The sequence below is a fragment of the Scyliorhinus torazame genome, chromosome 4 (genome assembly GCF_047496885.1).
Source record: "Scyliorhinus torazame isolate Kashiwa2021f chromosome 4, sScyTor2.1, whole genome shotgun sequence".
NCBI lineage: Eukaryota > Metazoa > Chordata > Chondrichthyes > Carcharhiniformes > Scyliorhinidae > Scyliorhinus > Scyliorhinus torazame.
In genome coordinates, this window is record NC_092710.1 from 345,759,312 (window position 1) to 345,777,038 (window position 17,727).

The window sequence follows — 17,727 nt, forward strand, 5'->3', positions numbered from 1 at the left end:
AGATTACATCTGTAAGGTGTTTGGAAAGTTGGTAGGGGAGTTGACCTTTCTGACCCCTCCTGAGTTGCACCGGATGCATCGTTTCTTGAGGCAGGTGCCCAGGCCGTGGGAAGCCACCACAGGTGATCATTCAGGTTCCTTAGGTACCGGGACAAGGAACATGTCCTGAGATGGTGAAGGACTACTGAGATGGAGAATGGGATGGCCATGCCATCAGAATATACCAGGATGTTGGGGCAGAGCTCGCAACAAGGGGTGGGGTGTTTAATAAGGCCAATGTGGTAAGAGCAACATGCGATTTGGGATTGTGTACCCCGCTGATCTTCGGGTCACCTACAAGGACAGAGACTACTGTCGATACATCGGAGGAAGCAAATGACTTTGTTAATAGAAACGGATTGGGATGAAACCGAAGTGCTTGAGGACTATGGTCTTCGCTGTTTGGTATTTATGTTCATCTGTATTTATGTGTGGGATTGTTGTTAAGTGGGGAGGGTACGGTGTTGGTACGGGGTTTGTTGGTGGGGATTGTATTTGGGTGAAATTAGGGATTGTTTATTGTATTGTTGGAGCTGTTTGGGGAGGAGATTTAGACATGGGGCGTCATTCTCCGACCCCCCGCCAGGTCGGAGAATCGCCGGGGGCTGCCGTGAATCCCGCCCCCGCCGGTTGCCGAAGTCTCCGGCGTGAATCCCGCCGCCCCGACATGTCATTTCCGTGCCAGCTGGCAGGGCAACAAAGGCCGTTTCCGCCAGCTGGCGGGGCGGAAATTCCTCCGGCGTCGGCCTAGCCCCTCAATGTTGGGGCTCGGCCCCCAAAGGTGCAGAGCATTCCGCACCTTTGGGGCGGCGCGATGCCGGTCTGATTGGCGCCGTTTTGGGCGCCAGTCGGCGGACATCGCGCCGTTTCGGGAGAATTTCGCCCATGGTTCTCTTTTTTCTGTACTTCCGAATGTTTGGTATTAAAGTTGGGTAGGAGTAGGGGGGTTGATTGTTGATTCAATATTTGAAAGACTTGGATGTTTACCCTGGGTAGAGGTCACACTGCTAGCAGTATAGCTAGTTAATGGGAATGGAGAGGGGAAGTTGGCGGCAGTTGGTCACCTGGTGGGAGGGGGGGAGTTTCTTTTGTTCCTCAAGATAACAAGTTTATGTTTTTTTTGGTTTTGTTTGGGGTGGGAGGTTTTTTTTGGTTCTAGGAGGATTGTTTGTGTGACATCCAGGGTGGGGGGGGGGGTAGTTTTTGACAGTGACAGTTCCTTTGTTTTTGAACTGTCCTTATGGGGGTGATGGTGGCCATCTTGGGTGGGCCTTGAGCTGGAGTTGGCGCTGGTTGAGGCCCTGCCGGATTCCCTCACAGGGGGGATATGGCTGATCCTGGGTTGGGGGGAGGGGTTCAGAGATCCCTTGTCCAGTTGGTTACATGGAATGTCAGCGGGATAAATGGCCCAGTTAAAAGGTCCAGGTATTTGCCCACGTGAAAAGTTTGAAAGCTGATGTGTTTTTTTATATTGGAGACACACTTGAGAGTCCAAGGTCAAACAAGTCTGCGGAAAGGATGGGTGGGACAAGTGTGTCACTCGGGTTTTGATGTTAGGACTCGGGGAGGGGAGGCACCATGGTGCCGATTAACAAGAGGGTGGCTTTTTCTGAGGTTAGCACTTTAGTAGATTCAGGAGGGTGGTATGTTATTGTTAGTGAGGTGTTTGTGTGCATGCCGGTGAAATTTGGTCAATGTGCATGCACTGGATTGGGATGATACAAAATTTATTCAGTCGGTCCCGGCCACTATTCCAGATTTCGACTCACACCAGTTAATTAGGGGGATCTTCAATTGTGTTCTGCACCCGAGGCTGGATAGGTCAAGTCCCAAGTCCTTCACTACAACAGGGATGCCAAAAGAGTTGTTGGTATTCATGGATCAGATGGGAGGGAGATTTAGGTATCCGCGCAACAAGGAGTTTTCCTTCTTTTCCCATGCCAATCGGATTTACTCTTGGATTGATTTCTTTGTGGTGGGTGGGTCTGTCCTCCCTGGGGTTAGGGGGCAGAGTAGTGTACGTGTATGTAGTGTATGTCTACCTGTTATTGGAACCGGGCCACCCCCAGTGGCCCCGTGGAGGTTGGACATGGCATTGCTTGCTAATAAGGGATTTTGCAAGTGGGTATCCTCTGCCATTGGGGAGTACATGGAGTTCAACAAGGGCAAGGCAGTTTTATGGGTATGGGGAAAAGGCCAGCCATCTGTCAGCTCATCAGCTGAGGTGGCAGGCTGCCTTCAGGGAGATAGTTCAGGTTAGGGACTCAGGTGGCGGGTTAGTTTCTGCTCCAGAGAAGGTTCTTTGTTGTCTTTGCTCTTTGTTTGAGGCCTTTACCGTGGGCTGTATAAGTCTGAGCGAAGGGGGATGATTCGATAATGTTACAATTTCTGGATAGGTTGACTTTCCTGAAGCGCGAACAATCATAGAATTATAGAATTTACAGTGCAGAAGGAGGCCATTCAGCCCATCAAATCTGCACCGGCCCTTACAAAGAGCATCCTACTGAAGCCCACGTATCTACCCTATCCCCATAACCCAGTAACCCCACTTAACATTCTTTGGATACTAAGGGCAATTTAACATGGTCAATCCACCTAACCCGTACATCTTTGGACTGTGGGAGGAAACCGGAGCACCCGCAGGGAACCCACGCAGACACGAGGAGAACGTGCAGACTCCGCACAGACAGTGACCCAGTCAGGAATCAAACCTGGGATCCTGGAGCTGTGAAGCAACTGTGCTAACCACTATACTACCGTGCTGCCCAAGAGAGAAGGCAAGAACTGGAGGCGTCGATCGGACGGGAGGAGATCCCGATTTGTGTTTGTTTAATGCAGATAGGCAAAACACCTGATCCAGATGGATTCCCCAATCAAATTTTAGAAACAGTTTGCTGGTCTGCTGGCTCCGCTTCTGCGGGATATGTTTCATGACACTTTGACCCGGGTGGGGGGGGGGGGGGGGGGGTATTGCCAGCAACGCTGGTGCAGGCATCAATTTCTTTGATTCTAAAAAGGACAAGGATCCCACAGAGTGTGGTTCGTACTAACCTATTTCCCTGCTAAATGCTGATGCAAAGTTGTTGGCTAAGATGTTGACAACTGGTTTGGAGCCCTGTCTGCCAGGGGTAATTTCGGAGGGACAGACGGAGGTTACGCACCAACATTAGGAGATTATGGAATGTGATGTTGTCACCCTCCTCAGTGATTGAACCAGAGGTGATTATTTCGATAGACGTGGAAAAAGCATTCAACAGGGTTGAGTGGAGGTTCCTTTTTGAGATTTTGGGGTGGTTTAGCTTTGGACTAAGATTTGTACCTGGGTTTAGGCTTTTGTATAGCACCCCCACTGTGAATATCCGTACTAATGCCCTGAACTCAGGGTATTTTCAGCTGAACAGGGTGTAGCGCACAATGACTTACGAGAGAGACGAGAAGTGATGAAGTCGATTCAGGCTTTATTAAGCGAGACTTGTCCCCAGCAGCTCAGCAACAGAATGAAGCGGCGGGGAGAAGCTCGGGTTCTTATACTCCGCCTTCAGGGCGGAGCCAGGAGTCGGCAGCCAACCAGGACCCGGGATCTGTCAGCCAATAGCATCACGGCTTCACAGTCCCACATGACCCCTAATACATACCACCACACAGGGATACAAGGCAGGGGTGCCCCATATCTCCGTTGTTGTCTGCCTTAGCGGTTGAGCTGCTAGCAATTGCACTGAGGCCATCTACCAGTTGGAGGGGGATAGAGCATGGAGGGAGGGAAATGTCCTTATATGGGATGATTTGCTGTTACATATGTCACAGACCCGCTCTCCAATGTGGGGGAAATGATGGAGATGCTCAGGGAGTCTGGCTCTTTTTCAGGGTGTAAGCTAAACCTGGGCAAGAGTACATTTTTCTGGTGAGACCCTGAGGAGCGGAGCTGAGCTGGGGAGGCTACCATTTTGTCCAGCAAGGACTAGTTTCCTGTATCTGGGAATTCGGGTGGCCCATGACTTTGCCTCGCTCCGTAAGCTTAATTTAGCCAGTCTGGTGGATGGGGTTAAGACTGATTTGAAGAGGTGGGGTGCCCTTCCTCTAACCTTGGCGAGTGACTATTCTCCCAAGGGTTTTGTTTTTGATCCAGTTGCTCCCAGTCTTTCTTTCTGAGGCTTTCTTGGAGCGGGAGGGGGAAGGGGGGTCAATAAGTTAATATCTACTTTGGGTGGGTAAGGCTCCTTGGATTTACAGGGCTTTTCTCCAAAAGGATAGACAATCTGGAGGGTTTAGGCACTACCTAATCTGCTTTGTTATTACTGGATGGTAAAGATTGAGAAGGTACAGAGGTGGTTTAAAGATCTCTGGACTCTATATGGGGCTGGATGGAGGAGGCTTTGTGCATAGGATTGAGTCTGAGGGCCCTCGGCACTGCTCCACTCGCATTCTGGTAATATGTTTGTCGAGCCCATTGGCAATAGTCTCTTATTATAATAATCTTTATTATCTTTATAATCTTTGTGGATTTGGAATCAATTTAGGCAGCATTTTAAATTAGGTTCTATATTGCTGTTGGTGCCGATTTGTAGGACCCATCGGTTTGTGCTGTCTGGTTTAGATTCAGTGGTGAGGGCATGGGGAAGGGAGGGGTTGGAGTGGTTTAGGGGTATGTTTTTGGAGAGTAGGTTTGCCAGTCTAGTTGAGGTTGTGGAGCGGTTTCAGCTCCTGAGAGGGTATGTATTCAGATACTTTCAGATGTGCAATTTTGTATGTAAGGAGTTTCCTTTGTAGCTCCTGGTACAGGCGTTCTCCCTTATGGATAGGGACATTCCTTGGACGAGTTGGGGAGGGAAGAATCTCAGACATTTATGCAAAATTGTTGGTGATGGAGCAGGTATCACTGGAAGAAGTAAAGAGAAAATGGGAGGACGAGCTGGATTTGGTCTTTGGCGGCGAGTGTGGATGGAGTGAGGCACTTCATAGGGTTAACTTTACCTACTCGTGTGCAAGCTTTAGTCTGGTATGGTTCAAGCTGGTGCATAGGGCACACCTGACCAGCGCACATATGAATGGGATCTTCTTGGAGGTGTTCTAGGGCACCAGTAAACCACGCGACATGTTCTGGCTTTGCCCCAAGCTTTTTAATTTTTGGGTCCCCTTTTTGAAACAATGTCATGGATTTCGGGTGTTAGTTGGAGTTGTGCCCATTGGTGGCCATTTCTGGAGTGTCATACTTGCCAGTGTTGTCGGCAGGGTCAAAGGCAGTTGTCTTGACCTTCGCCACCCTAATAGCCTGGAGGTGAGTCTTGCTCCGGTGGAGCTCCCTGGTGCCTCCTAATGCTTCGGACTGGTTCGGGGACCTGATAGAATTTCCGTACCTTGAGAAAATCAAGTATACGATGAGGGGTTTGGTGGATGGGTTTTACTCAAAGTGGCAGTCATTCATTGGCTTTTTCTGTCAGCTGTTAGGGGGGTCAGTCTACTCTAATCTTGGGATAAAACTGGGTTGTGTTGTGTTGGTGTTATCTTTGTATTATTGAAAAAGTTTGTTTGAATAAAAATATATTTAAAAAAAGAAACAATCATACCTATGAAGAAGAATCATACGCTCAAAGGATCATCAAATGAAGCCACAAAGATAGATAAAGAATAAAGATTCAAAGTGAGGAAAAGCCAAGTTTACTAAGCTGAGATGTGAACAGTGAACGATTTGATGGTAATTTATTAAAATTATTTTATTCTGACCTGATGCATAGACAATGCCACCAACTTCCTAGCATGAACTTCTTGTCCCTGACCCATGGATATTGCTCTACAATCTAAAGAAAACACATAGTTCTTATTTACACAGAGCATTTTTCAGTCTGCATTATAACTATCATCGACATAAATATGAACAAGAGTTAGCCACAACAATAGAAAAATACTAACTAAAGGGTTTTTATCAGTGATAACCCTTGGGGCATGACCCCCAGAGCATAAAATTTGTGAGATTCTGTGCCAGAAGATATTGACATTTTGTATTCAACAGCATTCATTCAGTCATTTGACATCAATTGTGATCAAAGCAATCATTTAGCTGTCATTTAACATTGCAAGCAGTGAACTGCCAACATTGCCATCAACTTCTCAAAACTGCAACACTCCAACATTTGGAGTTAGCAAAATTATTTCCCTTAAGCATCCCATCATCAAAAAGTAGAATGGAATTTGTTCTCCATATTTCCGAATGTCTATTTCGTCAAACATCTTAAAATTGAGCAAAGGTTTTCAGCCTGCAAATTTTCTGTTGAATGCAAATGGTGTCAAAGTTTTCTCAGGTTTACTTCTTGCTTCCCCAATAATTCTCTTATGAGGCACATCCACCTTAATGTTATTTACTTCGAAATGGAACAACCAAAATTATAGCACAGTCCTCTGGAGAATACCCAAGATGAAACTTTCATTTACCCTCTCTTGACTATGGATGTCTGATTCTCTTTAGAACAAAGAACAAATAAGCTGACAGCACAGGAACAGGCCCTTCGGCCCTCCAAGCCAGCACCAACCATGCTGCCCGTCTGAACTAAAAACCCCTATCCTTTCCGGGACCATATCCCTCTATTCCCATCCTATTCATGTATTTGTCAAGATGCCCCTTAAACGTCACGATCGTCCCTGCTTCCACTACCTCCCCCGGCAGCGTGTTCCAGGCTCCCACCACCCTCTGTGTAAAAAACTTGTCTCATACATCTCCTTTAAACCTTGCCCCTTAAACCTCTTGTTCTGGTATTTGTTCTAGTGGTGGCTCTCTGTGCCACAAGACTCTGTGAGGACCACTGTAGACTATTATACTGGTTTCAAGCTAGGCAATCTTCAAGCTTCCATTCCTCACAAAAATAAAACTGAGATTAGGCCTTACTTGCATTAAATGTGGTGAAAGATGAAAAGACTTGATGGGCCGAATGGCCTCCTTCTACACTGTAAATTCTTTGATTCTATGATTTGGTTTTTACTCTGTTTACTGTACATTTGCTTTGGCGATCTTCTCTTGGCGAGCTCCAAACCGCACAAGACGCAAACTGCAACTAACTCAACAAACATGCTGACAAATTGAAACCATGGTACATTCCTTAACCCCGCCCATCTTGCAACAATGTAGCCTGAGCTGGGAATTCTTCAAACTGAGCTTCAGATTAATTACCCTTCATTTACAATTTATTTGTCGATTTGATGAACTTAATGGATTTTATAACCGTTATAACAAGGATTCCAATTGTTGCTCTTTTTAACTGGATGCTGGTATGACAGTTATTAATGATGATATTGCTTTTCAGAGTCGCCAGGTATCAAATGATACCACCACAAGGTTTTACAGGATATCGATCAAAGACAAAACAACCAGTTAGTTAGTTCAAGTCCAATGATAGTTTATTTACACACAAGAATTACTTCGACATGCAACATAAAACACTACAAGCTAAATTACACCTAACACGACAACAACCTGTACTTAACTTCAGGCACCTGGCTTTATGCAGAGGAACAAGGCCTTTGTTCGGATCTTGCGTGGCTGGGTCTGGAGAAGTGACTTTGATTCTGCTGGGCTCATCCGTCTGGTCGCGATCATTGGTCTTGAACTTGTCTTCTGGTCGTGATGCTACACTTGGTTTTAGGCGTAGGCCGGGGCCAAGAGAGACCAAGCGCCGGGGCCAAGAGAGACTGAACACATGGCAGTGTCTCTCTTTATCCTTCTAGAGTTTTGTGCTCTTCTGGGCGGTCCTGAGCTTTGCACCCAATAATTCGGCAGGCTTCGATTCTTGCATTTGATTTTGGCCAATAAAGGGGGGGGTGCCTTGATGGCGGGGCGTGTCCTGAGCGGTCATTGACCTTGGCTTTTTGGGCTCCCTGAGCAAAGGGGGTGGCGCCGATGAGTCTGTTTCTGTATCTGTTACCTGAGTACAGGTCTTTTGTTCTGGGGAAATGGGCCATTAGAATGCAAGGTAGCTGGGGGTTTCGATAGCGTCTAGTTATCTGAGTTGCCAATATACATAAGCTCTGAGTGTCTGAGTCCTGGGTTGACCATATTTCCCATGGTCCTTTGCAGGTGTCCATATTTCCCGGGAACCTTTGTAAGTGGCCACCCCAGGTGGGTACATCCCATCCTTTTTTTCCTGAACGCGGAGCGTGGTGGATCACACTGTTGGTCCTCATCCGTCCTTGATGTGCCGGTTACCCTTGTTCAAGGACAGGTTCTAAACTACTCTGTCCTATGTTTTTGGAGCATTTACCTAATTTTATCAACACATCGTAAATTCATAAACTCTAAGGGGCCACTATAAAACATTTAATCATTACACATTTAACTTATTTACACAAGGGAACCTCTAACTATCATTACCTAAGCTACTCTCATGCTGCTGGCAAATATCAAGAAGGAACTTATGTACAATACAAAAATTTTAAAGAAATAAACAGCAGCATCACGTCTCTACACATCTTCTATTAGTCATAGAAGAAGTACAATCTTTTTATTTTGTCAGTGAAAAAGGTTTAAAAGGTTTGTTGGAGTCCAAGGAAAGGGGCTCGGAGTGTGTATATCGGGCGAGGGGGTCTCATATTGTATGGTCATGTCTGGGGCCGGTGTGGTGTGGGGTACAAAGGCTGTCAACGCAGGCAGTTGTAGGAGTCCAGCAATGATCACAATGGAGGTCATCAGTCCTGTCTTCATCTTGCCTTTTTGTTCTTCGTTCTTCGTATATTCTTGAGGGTGCAAGCATAAACCTGTTATTATCATTGGTTAACATCTCACCTTGTTTGTCTTTCTCTCTTCAACTTCAATTACCCATTGGAATCGTCACCACGTGTGACTCCCTCATTTTTTTTTTGAAATAACCATTTTAGAGACAAGACATGCGAAAAAAAAATTCTGTTTAAGTGCAAGGAATCCCGCAGGTCAATGCGGTGAGTGGGCAGATAATTTCTCCGACCAGGGTCCAGAGGTAGTTCACGTATAGCAGCAAATGTGTCCAACATGTAAATAGCAGTTGGGGTAGCGACCAAAGAGCCGTGGAAGGTAAAGAGTTGAGTGTACAGGCTGTGGCAAAAGGCATTCTTTAAACCACACTAAAGAGCAGATAAGGGGAAACAAAGACCTGCCAAGGACAGTAAGGAGTGTAAAGAACCATTCCAGATTACTTGAAGTGATCGACGCATGAGGTGCGTGGGATTCCCCAGGTAGGGCGGTGATCAGTGCCATTGCTCCACTACCCGAGCTTGGCTGACCGGATGCATTGGGGGTCCTCAGGCAGGGTGGGGATTAGTGCCGTTACTCCCTACCTGGGTGACCGAATGAGCAGAAAGAATTTGTAACATATGGGATCCAACAATTTGTTCCTTTAACGGTCATTGGGCGGTAAATGGCGTCAGAAGAGTAACCATGACTGTATCAAGAAATATTGTAACTGGCCGTCATTTATTAAAACCATGTGAGATCAGAAGAATAAACTGTATCAAGAAATTTCGTGTTGAGCCGACATTAATTAAAACCATGTAGCAATAAGAAAGAAAGAAAGAAAGAAAGCGGGCAGGTTCCATCAGGAAATAGGACACCGTAATTCACATGCGGTTCCTTTTTCTCATCATCTGGACACCTCAGGGTTCCGTATCAAAAAGCGTCACGAAAGGGTTACCATAACGGGAGTCAGACTCTGAGTCATCACCATCTCCCGGTCGCCAAACTCGTGTCTGTCGCTTCTGTGCCGTGGCCGCGTGGGATCCGAATCGTCATTCCTTACTAATCAACAAGAGCTGTCGCGGTGCCAATGGAGGGTTCATTTGACATGAGGGGCGGTAGCTGCAAACAGCAAATTTCCGTTGTCGGGCAGTGGCGGTGGCTCTGGCTGTGGCAGTGAAAGGGAGTACAGGGGGCTAAACATGTCCTGGTCGTGGTTCCAGGGGCTGTTGCTGTCGTCCGAATCAAGCTCAAGGTGGAAAGGCGTACCTGTGGGCGGAGACAAGGTCGGGCCAGTGGGTGTGGATGTGCTGTCCTGGCTGGGGGGGGGAAGGGAGAGGGGGCACTGGTCTAAGTTGTTGACGGGTGGGGTGGAATCGTCTGCCATTGCTAGGGAGACGTGGTGGGAGTGGCTACATTGGGTTCCATAAACTTTAAGCTGGTTGATATGGAACCAACCTGCTTTTTTATTGGGGTACGTTACTTTGTACATAGAGGGGCTCACTTTATCTGAAATGGAGTAGGGTCTTGCAAATTTAGGGGTGAGGAACGAACTGGGATTATACAGGAAAACCATCACTTGCTGACCGACTGTATACTCTACTGGGTGGACTGTTTTATCAAAGCAGGCCTTACTCTGCTTTTTCCTAGCACCTAGTCGGACAGCTGCAGCAAGTTGGGCTGCTTTAATATTTTCCGTGAGTAGTTGGACTGCTTTTTTGTGGTTGAGGGCGGTGATTGTGGGGCTGGCCAAATCAAGTCCTAACAAATATTCAGTTCCTTTCATGGGTCGTCCGGTCATGAGGGCGTGGGGGGTGAATGAATCCTGTGGAACTTGATACTGTGTTCCTAATAAACATAAGGGTGAATGGGGGAACTGTGTCCCACGTGGTGTTGTGCTGTTGCACCATTTTCCTAATAGTCGCTTTCAGGGTCCGATTCATACGTTCCACAATACCGCTGGATTGGGGGTGATAAGCAATGTCGAATTTTTGTTTTATTCCAAAAATCGTTAGGACATTCTGCATTACTCTGCCGGTGAAATGGGAACCTTGGTCTGATTCAATGCTGCAGGGGAGTCCCAGTGTGTAAATATCTGCTGTGTTAAGATCTTGGCTGTTGGCTTAGCCGTGTTTGTCCTGGAGGGAAATGCATCCATCCATTTTGTGAAGGTGTCGATTACTACCAACACATGTTTAAAACCATTTCTGCAGGGGGGGAGGGGACCAATGTAATCGAGCTGTAAATTCATCCATGGGCCATTAACAGGTCTGGTGTGTCTTAATTGTCCTTTCCTGGAGTACCTTTCAGGATTATTCTGTGCGCAGATTAAACAATTCTCAACATAATGCGTGACGTCTGAGTTTAAATCGGGCCACCACACAAAGGTCTTAAGTGGGCAATGGTGGTTTCTATCCCCTGATGTCTGTGTCCGTCATGAAACTGGCAAATTATCTGGTTTCTGTCCTGGGTGGGAACCACATAAATTCCATCCTTTAAAATTATATTGTCCTGTACTGTCAGTGAGTCCTTGAATTTGACGTAGGGGGCTGGGTGGTTTCTGTCTAAAACTTGCTTAAGAGTGTCATCTGCCTTTTGGGCCTGGGCTAAATCTTCAATATTGGTCTGTGAAACCTGGACTGCGTGTATTGGTTCACTCTCGGGGGGTTGCCAAAAGTGACCGTGTAGTGATCCTGACTTGGTTATGTTACTAGGTGGGGAGGAACAATGATGGCTTCTGACTTTGATTATGCCATATGTGCGATCTTTTGCTGTCTCAAGAATATGCTTCAATAATGGGGCTGGGGGCAGGGGTTTACCATCTGCGGATATGAATCCTCTAGATTCCCACAGGGGCAATAGATTCTGTCAAACTATTGCAGACATATAAACTGTCCGAATATATATCTGCGGGGGTCGGGAAAGAATCTGGGTGCTGCACTACATATACTATTGCTGCTAATTCGGCTGCTTGTGATCCTAAGTGGCCTGGCAATTTTAAAGATATTTCCTCTAATGCGCGTCCCTGTGTGTTTTCCACATAAATACCACATCCTGTTATTCTTTTTCCATTGTCAATGGTGGGGGAACCATCTACATACATTTTTAATGAGTTATCCGTGGTCGGGGGATTCTGTGTTCTGATGCCTGCTCGTGTGGGTAGTGATTTTGGAATAAAGGGTCCTGTGTGATGTTTGGCTGCAATGATCTGGCACTCATGTGGGGTTCCTTCGTACTGCAGGTTGTCCGCTAAAAATGTGTGGGTCTTTATCCGTTTAACTGTGATAACTTGTAATAACAGTGTCCAGCGAGCTGCTCTGATCTGGCTAACTGAACCGTCCTTTAACCTACCAGCTAACAGTAGCTGCATTGGGGTGTGCTCGTTAAAATCGTTACGGGGTTGAGGCCTGTGACATATGCAAAATATTGAACTGCCCACAAGACTGCAAGCAAGTGCCGTTCACAGGCTGGAAATCCTTGCTCCATGAGATCCAAAACTCGTGAAGCATAGGCTACGGGTTCTAAAACGTCATGTCTTTCCTGTAGTAGTACTGCAGAGAGGGTTCGGTCGGTGGTCGCTACTTCTATGGCATAGGGAGAGTGTGGATCTGTGCCTAGGGCGCGTTTTAATTCATCAATGGCGTCCGTGTGCTGAGGAAGCCATTCCCATGGGGCGCTCTTTTTAAGGAGGTCTGAAAGTGGGGCTGCTTTTGTGGCAAAATCATTTATATGGTTCCTACAATACCCAACTAATCCTAAGAATGATCGGATTGACATTTAGGGCAGGGGCAATTTAACTATTGATTCGATCCATTTTTGTTCGATCTCTCGTTTCTCGTATGTGATTCAGGATCTGGGCTTTTTTCGGGTTGACTTTGCGTCCAATTGATTGTAAGAGACCTAGCAATTCGGAAAGAAGCTTAATATGCTCTTCCTTTGTGTCCATCTGTAGGAGTAAGTCGTCCACATACTGAATAAGGCATTCGGGTCAGGAAAATTTGGAAAGTCCGTTGGCCAATTGTCGGTGAAAGATGGAGGGGGAGTTGTGGAAATCTTGTGGGAGGCACGTCCACGTATACTATTGTCCTTGAAATGTGAACGCAAACTTGTAATGACAGGCCTTATCTAAGGGAATGGACCAAAAGCCATTGCTAATGTCCAGCACAGTAAAGTACTTAGCATGTACACCATGCTTCAGCATGGTTTCGTGACTCGTGGCAACGGTGGGGGTTGCTGATGGGGTGACCTTGTTGAGCTCTCGGTAGTCAATGGTCAATCTCCATGAACCGTCGGGTTTCTTTATGTGCCAAATTGGGGCATTGTTTGTTTAGGCTACGGGCCGAATTACTCCTTGATCTAGTAAGCTATTGATAACTTTTGCAATCTCAGCCTTGGCTTGCTGTGGGAAACCGTATTGCTTCAGGGGCTTGGGATCGGGATCTGTAATTGTGACAGTTCCCGGAATTGTTCCATAATCGTGCTTGTGCTGGGCGAAGGATACTTTATGTTTTCTTAGGACCTCTCTAATCGTCTTATCTGTACTAATGGCTTGTGGATAAAACCAATAGTCGCCTGTTGGTAGTCTATGTTCGTAGTCTCCTACTGTGAGCGTGGCGGGGGCTCTTGCTGTTCTGGCCATTTTCCAAACACACTTATTCACGGGGTCAAAGGAAAGGTTGTGTGAGCTCATGAAGTCAATTCGTAAAATGTGCTCTGCTGTTTGGGGCAAGTCCACTAAAACAACGGGGTGCTTAGTGTTTATGTTGCCGATTTGAATAGCTACGGGGGCCGTAATGTATCCCTGCTGTACATGTCCTGTAAATCCACTAAGAGTGGATGGTGTCTGTGGTGGGCCATTTGTCGCGTTAAAACATTGTGGAGGATTTTAAAGTGGTGCGGGACCATCCTGTGTCCCAAAGGAACTCTACTGGGTGTCCCCGGACCGTGCCTGTGACTACTAGTCTGCCTGATTTAACAAAGAACAAAGAACAGCACAGGAACAGGCCCTTCGGCCCTTCGGCCCTCCAAGCCCTTCGGCCCTCCAATTTGTCCCAGAGTGTGTCGCAGACCCAAGTTGGGGAATCTGAACACCGTCAATCTGTGCTATTAATCACTGCATTATCTGATCGGGCGCTAATACTATGTCTGGGCCTAACATTGTTCCTCGGTGGGGCGTTCGATTGCTGGTTCCGTTGCTGGTTCAGGGGGGCGTCGCATCCGCGGGCGCAATGTCCCTTTTGTCCACAATTATAGCAACCTCGTGGTGCCTGTGCTCTGGGGTGTTGACCTTCATTTCTGCCCTCATTTACCCATGCGGGGTCCTGAGTTGTCCTGACTGTGTTCATATTCACTTCTGCCTTCTCCTGATCTTGCTTTCTATGTAGGGATTGTTCCCAAGCTCTGGAGAGTCTCTTTAAAACCCAAACTTCATTATGTGTGGCATCTGCGGGATCGTAATTTACACAGACTTTTTGACCTGCTCCTGTGGCGTGGGAGACTAAAGTACGAGCCCATTTAGTTGTGTTGTCGTTATCTAAGTTTGTGCGGTTCAATTCCCCAAATACCGCTTTAAAATGGATCCAAAGGCAACCTGCGTATGCAGTCGGATGCTCTGCCTTCTTTTATCTGCATCGGTTCAAACCTTCTACGGGATCTCCTCTGTTGTATCCAATCACTTCTAAAATAGCTGCCTTCATCTCTTGGAGGCTTCCTCCTCTTACATCTGGGGTTCTGGTGAAGCTGAGCTAACGGACGGGTCAAGGCTCATGACTATAAGCTTAACTTCCTCCAGTTTGTCCAGACAGTACATAACTGTTTGCTGTCGTACACTCTCAAAGAAATTATACGGGTCTGCTGTGGGTTCAAATGGTTCAATTTTGGCGCAGGCATTTCTCAATTCGGTGATGGTTAGTGGGGTGGTGTAAACGAAATCGGGCTCCTCGCGATCCTGTGACGTGCGCTGAATGGTGACTGGATTCATGGGGGTGTGTGCTGCCTGTGCAGTCGGTAGTGCGGGTGCTTTCCTTTTCGGGGCCTGGGAGGGCTCTATTCTGATGCTCTGTATCCTCCACATATCTATGGGCGGTTTTATTTGTTCTTGCCAACTGGGGCCATTCTCCTGATCCAATGGTCCAAAGGTATCTCTGAAGCCATTTTGCACTGAAAGCAGTGACTGTAACTTTGCTATTTGTTGCCTACATTTGGCGTGATCTACTGTACTCTGTCTTTGTTCTGTTGTGGAACTATGGAGCGCTCGTAAAGCTGCCTTCAAATCAGTGCATTGCTTTTTTAGCTGTTCTACCTGCTGTTCTGTCTCTTCTCGTACCAAGACTGCGCGCTGTGTATCTTGATAGGCCTTATCGTACTGAGTCTGAAAGCTGCTAAGGTGAACTATACAAGATTGGTGTGCCCGTTTGACATCAGCCAGCTCTTTATCTTTAGCTGCCAACTGTTCCCGGAGTTGCTCATTAATTTTCTCACATTCACTAAAGTTTCCCTCACTCTTCTCCTCTTTCTCAACTAGCTGTCTGCGGACGTCCTCACAACCTCCTCTGTGCCTCACAATTGTGCCAAACAGGACACGATTGCTATCGGCTTACGAACTTTCACTGCATTCTTTTTATGTACCTCGGTTAGGTTGTCCCACCAGGTTTGTCCTATGCTTCCTGGACCTGACTCTTCATTTGAACAAAACTCGGACCAAAGAGGCCATCCTTTCCCCTGCAAATACTTTCTCAATTTCTCTTCCCATATGGGACACTGCTCTGCTCTACTGGTCACTGCGACCTCGGGTTCCTGCGGGTTTATTAGGCGTTCCATTGCCTTTGCTGCCATTGCTTCTATTATCTCTTTTCCTACCGTTAATTTGGGACAGGGGGAATAAGGCGGCGATTCGAAGAGCGCGTATGGCCTAGGCTATTTCCGGTTCACAATACTCCCGATAGTTTTACGCAACAAAATCTAACGAGTTTACCTTATATCCCTGTTAGTATGCATGCAAGTTAATACACACCTCCGAATCTTGGAGATTTGATCGATACGGGCCTTACACTTGTAGTTTCTTTCACTTTTCTCAATTGGGTTTCTAATGCAAAGTTTTGTGGGTTCTCTCGGAGTGCAAAATAACTTTGAGGTCGAATCCCACCAGACTTGCCAATAATGTTGCTATTTTTAACTGGATGCTGATATGACAGTTATTCATGATGATATTGCTTTTCAGAGTCGCCAGGTATCAAATGATACCACCACAAGGTTTTACCGGATATCGACCAAACAACCAGTTAGGTAGTTCAAGTCCAATGGTAGTTTATTTACACACAAGAATTACTTCGACATGCAACATAAAACACTACAATCTAAATTACACCTAACACTGGGCAGCACGGTAGCCTTGTGGATAGCACAATTGCTTCACAGCTCCAGGGTCCCAGGTTCGATTCCGGCTTGGGTCACTGTCTGTGCGGAGTCTGCACATCCTCCCCGTGTCTGCGTGGGTTTCCTCCGGGTGCTCCGGTTTCCTCCCACAGTCCAAAGATGTTCAGGTTAGGTGGATTGACCATGATAAATTGCCCTTAGTGTCCAAAATTACCCTTAGTGTTGGGTGGGGTTATGGGGATAGGGTGGCGGTGTTGACCTTGGGTAGGGTGCTCCTTCCAAGAGCCGGTGCAGACTCGATGGGCCGAATGGCCTCCTTCTGCACTGTAAATTCTATGATTCTATGACTCCAACAACCTGTACTTAACTTCAGGCACCCAGCTTTATGCAGAGGAACAAGGCCTTTGTTCGGATCTTGCGTGGCTGGGTCTGGAGAAGTGACTTCTTTTCAGCTGGGCTCATCCGCCTTGTCGCGATCATTGGTCTTGAACTTGTCTTCTGGTCGTGATGCTACACTTGGTTTTAGGCGTAGGCCGGGGCCAAGAGAGACCAAGCGCTGGGGCCAAGAGAGACTGAACACATGGCAGTGTCTCTCTTTATCCTTCTGGAGTTTCGTGCTCTTTTGGGCGGCCCTTAGCTTTGCACCCAATAATTCGGCAGGCTTCGATTCCTGCATTCGATTTTGGCCAATAAAGGGGGGGGGTGCCTTGATGGCGGGGCGTGTCCTGAGCGGTCATTGACCTTGGCTTTTTGGGCTCCCTGAGCAAAGGGGGTGGCGCCGATGAGTCTGTTTCTGTATCTGTTACCTGAGTACAGGTCTTTTGTTCTGGGGAAATGGGCCATGAGAATGCAAGGTAGCTGGGGGTTTCGATAGCGTCTAGTTATCTGAGTTGCCAATATACATAAGCTCTGAGCGTCTGAGTCCTGGGTTGACCGTATTTCGCAATGTCCTTTACAGGTGTCCATATTTCCCGGGATCGTTTGTAAGTGGCCGTCCCAGATGGCTACACAATCATCACATCTCCAGTTCATTAGCTAAGTAAGTCCATCTGCTCTCATATAGCTTTGATTCTGACCTCATTATGCAAACAAGGGTCAGCCTTTGAACTGCCATTTTTTAGGTATACTGGCAATCGCTAAAGCCCAGAATTTTAATTACCTTACCCTTACAACTCTAATCTTCCCAGAATTACAAATTAAGTTGAAGATGTTGACATGAACCATAATCTATATATTTACAGCGACACAGATGGCAGGATAGTCATAGTGTCAACAACAAGTGGAGGAACTGAAGTGTTTGCTCATTTGTACAACAAAGTGTTATGGGCCAGCGTTTAGAGAACCCCAAAGTGTATCATGGAGTTCACCTGAACCATAACTTTTAATAGTTTGTGGTATGGGGAGCACACGGCCCACTCTACAGGTGTGGTACAGCAGCAATGGAAAAGTATTTTTTAAAGCAAAACAATGTTTTTTCTATGAACATAGAAAATACAGCACAGAACAGGCCCTTCGGCCCACGATGTTGTGCCAAACCTTTTTCCTAGATTAATCATAGATTATCATTGAATTTACAGTGCAGAAGGAGGCCATTCGGCCCTTTGAGTCTGCACCGGCTCTTGGAA

The 17,727-nt window shown here is 46.7% G+C and overlaps 1 protein-coding gene across 1 annotated transcript in view; it reads right to left on the reverse strand.

The window, feature by feature from the left end:
* LOC140411508 (dynein axonemal heavy chain 8-like) overlaps nucleotides 1-17,727 on the reverse strand; it is a 2,059,122-nt gene that overhangs the window by 216,192 nt on the left and 1,825,203 nt on the right. The window contains exon 82 of the mRNA XM_072500594.1: nucleotides 5,761-5,834. Within this exon, the coding sequence (XP_072356695.1) occupies nucleotides 5,761-5,834 (74 nt within the window). The remainder of the gene's footprint in view (nucleotides 1-5,760; nucleotides 5,835-17,727) is intronic.